Source organism: Sphaeroforma arctica, assembly GCF_001186125.1.
Source record: "Sphaeroforma arctica JP610 unplaced genomic scaffold supercont1.2881, whole genome shotgun sequence".
Taxonomy (NCBI): Eukaryota; class Ichthyosporea; order Ichthyophonida; genus Sphaeroforma; species Sphaeroforma arctica.
Genome location: NW_014037677.1, coordinates 1 through 4,563, shown reverse-complemented (window position 1 = coordinate 4,563; position 4,563 = coordinate 1). Strand labels below are relative to the sequence as shown.

The window sequence follows — 4,563 nt, the reverse complement described above, 5'->3', positions numbered from 1 at the left end:
ATATATTCACATGTATGTATGTATGTGTGTATGTATGTATTAATATGTATGTATGTGTGTGTGTATGTATGTGTATGTACTATACATGTTTATTGTTTGTATATATATATATGTATTTATGTATGTATGTAGTTATTTTTGTTGCATATATATATATATATATATATGTAGATTATGTACGTGTATATGTATGTATATATATACATATATATATATGTATGTATGTATGTATGTATGTTATTTTGTGTATATATATATGTATATATACGTGTATATGCATATATATGTATGTATGTATTTATATGTATTTATAAATATGTATATGATGTATATATGTATATATATATACATACGTACATAGATATATATATTTATATATATATATATTTATGTGTGTGTGTATGTATTCTTTTATCTGTGCTTGCGTACATTTATGTTAATATAATGTTATATTGTTATATATAGTATTATATATATCCATATTGTTATATATTTATATTGTTTATATCGTTATATATTGTTATGTATTAGTATGTATGTGTGCGTGCATGTGTGTATGCGTGCGTGTTGATATGGTGTAGATCGACTATTGATTGTACTTCCGAATTGTAATTTATTTTTCTTTTATTCTTAGACGAGCATTTTTTTTCCTCTGAATTGTCACACACCATTATGTGATAGTCTTGCAGCAAGGTCACGCTCATGACCTGTGCTATTATAAGGCGTGTTTGAAGTTATCATTCAATGTCAAAGAAATTATGTTGCTAAATTCTTCATGAACACCAGGAAGCTGAAGCTCGCCTAGCTGAAGCCGAGACCAAGGCACAAGGCCTAAAAAACAAGCTCACAATTCTTATGGGCAATGTAGACAACATCGAAGAGCGCGCTGATATATTAGAAACCCAGGTATGACTAGACCACTCCCAGCGAGCTAAGGTACTGTATTCAGCAGTCGCATAGCAATACTTAGTTCCTATTCTGTTCCTGTATCAATTCATTCTCTCACCGGAACTGCGACGCAGTTTTCTTCCTCTACCTTCTGTATTCTTCATTCGCGACCTGAATCTGGCTCAATCTTGTGGTTTCTGTGTCGTGTGTCATCTCATTGTCTTAACGAATGTATCGTATTGTCCCCTAAATGTAGGCCAGCGAGTTGGAAAAACGTGCCACCAAGGCTGGAGGCGTCGAAGCGGCCAAGACAGATTCTAAGGACGCCAAGAGAATCGGGGAACTCACCGCTGATTTGCTTAAAATGAAGGTGCACATACGTCGTGGCTCAATGTGTGTGTCATGATGTACTGTATATGCGATGGGATAGTCCGTGTTCTTTATATACACGGCCTAGTAAGGCGCGATGACAACGCTAAGCTTGCAAACAATGTGCTATTTTGCCTCTGAGTAATATGGTTGTACGATTAACACCGCAACTCAAGCTGGGGTTGCGCTTGTACGTCTGAAACGTCGCGGGTATAACGCATGCCCTGTCTGTAGAACTGCGTGTTGTGTCACATGGCACGTTGTATACTTTTCGCACAGTCACTTCACTGAAGAGTACGAGGGGAGCTTGTAGACAGAACGTCAGCTCTGAGTAACTATGCCTGAATGCAGTGTTGTTATTTTTCTTGTTTTGTAATATTACTTTTCTGTGCAACTCATATTTATGTCTGTTTGCCAGGCCTGCGATATTTTCCATTCTATTCCTTTAACTCTATGTTCGATTGGCCGTTTTACCAACTACAGAAAAAGATGGAAGAGACCAACGCTAGGCTGGACTCGGCTCAGGCCAAGCAAGATGCGCTCGTTGCCCAGTTAGGTATGTCAGAAAAAAAAAGTAGTGCACCAATAGTTTAGTACTATTGCTTGGCTTCGATAACGTATACCACTGCAGCTGCGTGCCTATGCATATATTGGCATATAAAACTGGGTGGTGTTCTAAGAAAAATGATCGCAATTGTGTGCTAGTAGTTCAATATTATTGCCTTACTTTACTAACGTGTATCACTGCAGCTGCTTGTCTATGCACATATTGGTGTATAAAGCCGGGTGGTGCGCTAAAACCATGGACGGTGTTGCTTTGCGAATCGTTGTATGCCTTTGCGTATACTTTCCGGTGGAGTGTTATTGTATTATTACATTTTCGTCAGTTGAAATCATAGCTAGGAATCAAATCTGATAATGGCGCATATATGTTTGATTGGCTCGGAGCTTCAAGCGTCGATTACACTTAGCATCGTACTCCGAAGTTTTCTGAACTCTGCAACGTATTGAATACTGGCTATCGTTCTGACTACTCAATGGAAAATAGGTGGGGCAGTACCGCATTTATCATGGTCGTAACTCGGAATAATAAAAAGTATGCACCGAAGGTATCTATCATGTACCTTGTCGTCTGACACTGACCCTGACTGGTATTACCGATGATTAAAAAAAGACTGAAGAATCAACATTAATTCTACTATTTGTGCTTTGCCTTATTCGGCATCCTGATCATTGATCTCAATTATTAAATGTAGAGGAAACCGAAGATAGTCTTTCTCAGTCGCGCAGCGGTGGCGACAACAACGCCGAACTAGAGGCTGAGCAGGCCGAGCGAAAGAACAAAGACTTAAAGGTATTTCAAGCATGCCATGGCTGTTGTACGAGTGTGTGTATAGTAGAGGGATCGCGGACTTGAGAGAGTTCGGGTTTCACAAGCACTCAGCTGTGTGTGTGCATGTGCAATGTGTATCAAAAGACAAACATGATGGCTCGGTTCGTATTTGCTTTCTTGGTCTTATGTTCATCGATGATTTGCTGTTGTCGCCTTGTGTAATGTCCAACTTAGTTCAATCGCAGGTTCGGTGTCACGATATAATCACAATGTGTACTGTGAATAAGGCAAAGTTATTTATATTGGGTTTTGAAGTATTTTATATTGAGTTTCAGCAATTCTATATCAGTACGGCATTACAGGCTTGTCATGGAGTTTTATTAGTGGAATCGATATGGAGTGGGTTGTGTTTTATTGATATCTCAGATTTTGTCGCACATTGGATCATAATATCGATTTTATTTTTTGTTTGCTCCAAACAGAGAAAAATTAAGGTGCTAGAGGCCGAGTTGGAGGCCGAAACACAGAAAACCGCGGCATCGAAGAAGGAGTTAGATAGCATCGTTGCCGAACTTCTAGGATGAAGACATTCGAAGGTCAGCTTCTGATACGCAATGTCCGATTTCAAAATTCCCAGGAGGAACTAGACTAGTTGTGCTGCCCGACGTCTGTGTCTGCCATGGCCTCTGCCACGTTGTAGCGTGACTGCCGCACGGCTGAATTTATAGAGCGATGTTAGATAATCGTTGTAGGTTGCAGGCGAATTGTGCTTGTCACAGACACACGGTATCCGCGTGTGATCGGGAATCCATTAAAACGCTAGAATGATAAAAAAACTTGTTCTGTTCGTTGTCTTTGTGCGGGGCCCGGTTGATATAAGCTACCTCGAATATGAACTCAAGATAGTTCACGACGATCTATCATTAATTGTTGTTCTTTATATAGACGCTAAATTTGAATTTTATTGAGGTCAGGATAGCATTGAATGTTAACAACAATGAATGACTTACTGGGATAATCTGGAATACCATTTGCCGTGCTAGATTGCACTGATCACCTCGATCGCATTTGGTATAATTAGAATCTGGGAGTTGACAAATATGATAGATTCTTCGTTACTTCATGAAGTCCTACAGGCTTCTGACATGACATGCAGATGATGCATCTCTCTTAAGTATGGACGAAGTACGCACTAACTGACACCTGTGACACCTGTGTGGTTTATTTCCTGTTGCTGTTCATGTTTGCGGGTGCTGGCTCGCACCACGGATTGTATGAACACACTAGGTTTGGGTGTGTTTGAAACGCAGATCCATGACGCGACTGACTACTCCGCAGCTTCTATTTCTGCGTAACAGTAGTTCAAAAAATACAATTATATAATAAATAGCTAATTTGGCTTGTGCATATACAAACTATGTAGGACTAAATATCAAACATTAGACCCGCATGTCGAAAGAGGGGAGTCTGTATATTAAATCGAGTCGAAACTCTTTCAAGCAACTTCGATTTGTTCGCTGAATCATCTTTAATAGCTTAAATATCCAAGCCTACTTCTTCACGGAGCTTTCTAAATCTGAAATTTCGGCCCGAAGCATGGGTATGTTCTTGATTTTCTCTAGTTGTTCACTATGTGGTTCTAGATCTCCCGCTGTGACTTTCGCCTCTAATTCTAGTGATTGCCTCAGCTTCTTTTGCAAATTGCGCAATCTTTTCTCTGGCTCAACAGCAGGTGCTGTTGTAGATGGGCTTTTGGTATTGTTGTCTTTGTCTTTGGACTCCTCTTTTGTGTTTGCGGCGCTTCTCTGACATTTATCTGAAAGAAAATACAATAACAATGTGAACAGGACAAAACAATCTTGGTAGTAAATACCTTGCACCCTCGACTGTCGAAAAATATTTGACCGCATAGGCTGATAGTCTAATCTGGGCTCAGGAGGCAAAATTTTACTACAAGTACCAGACATATATAT

At 39.4% G+C, this 4,563-nt stretch overlaps 2 protein-coding genes across 2 annotated transcripts; one reads left to right on the top strand and one right to left on the bottom strand.

Moving 5' to 3' along the window:
* The first annotated feature begins 777 nt into the window (after positions 1 to 777).
* Positions 778 to 3,426, top strand: SARC_13082 (hypothetical protein). Its single transcript, XM_014292797.1, has 5 exons — positions 778 to 906; positions 1,145 to 1,258; positions 1,741 to 1,813; positions 2,514 to 2,611; positions 3,073 to 3,426. Exons 1-5 carry the CDS (start codon positions 856 to 858, stop codon positions 3,172 to 3,174), a joined length of 438 nt encoding a protein of 145 aa, XP_014148272.1. The 5' UTR covers positions 778 to 855; the 3' UTR covers positions 3,175 to 3,426.
* A 714-nt stretch (positions 3,427 to 4,140) lies between these two features.
* SARC_13081 (hypothetical protein) lies at positions 4,141 to 4,406 on the bottom strand (the record flags this gene model as incomplete). Its single annotated transcript, XM_014292796.1, has 1 exon — positions 4,141 to 4,406. A coding segment is annotated over one exon (266 nt), but the record flags the coding sequence as incomplete, so codon positions are not given.
* Between the last annotated feature and the right edge of the window lie 157 nt (positions 4,407 to 4,563).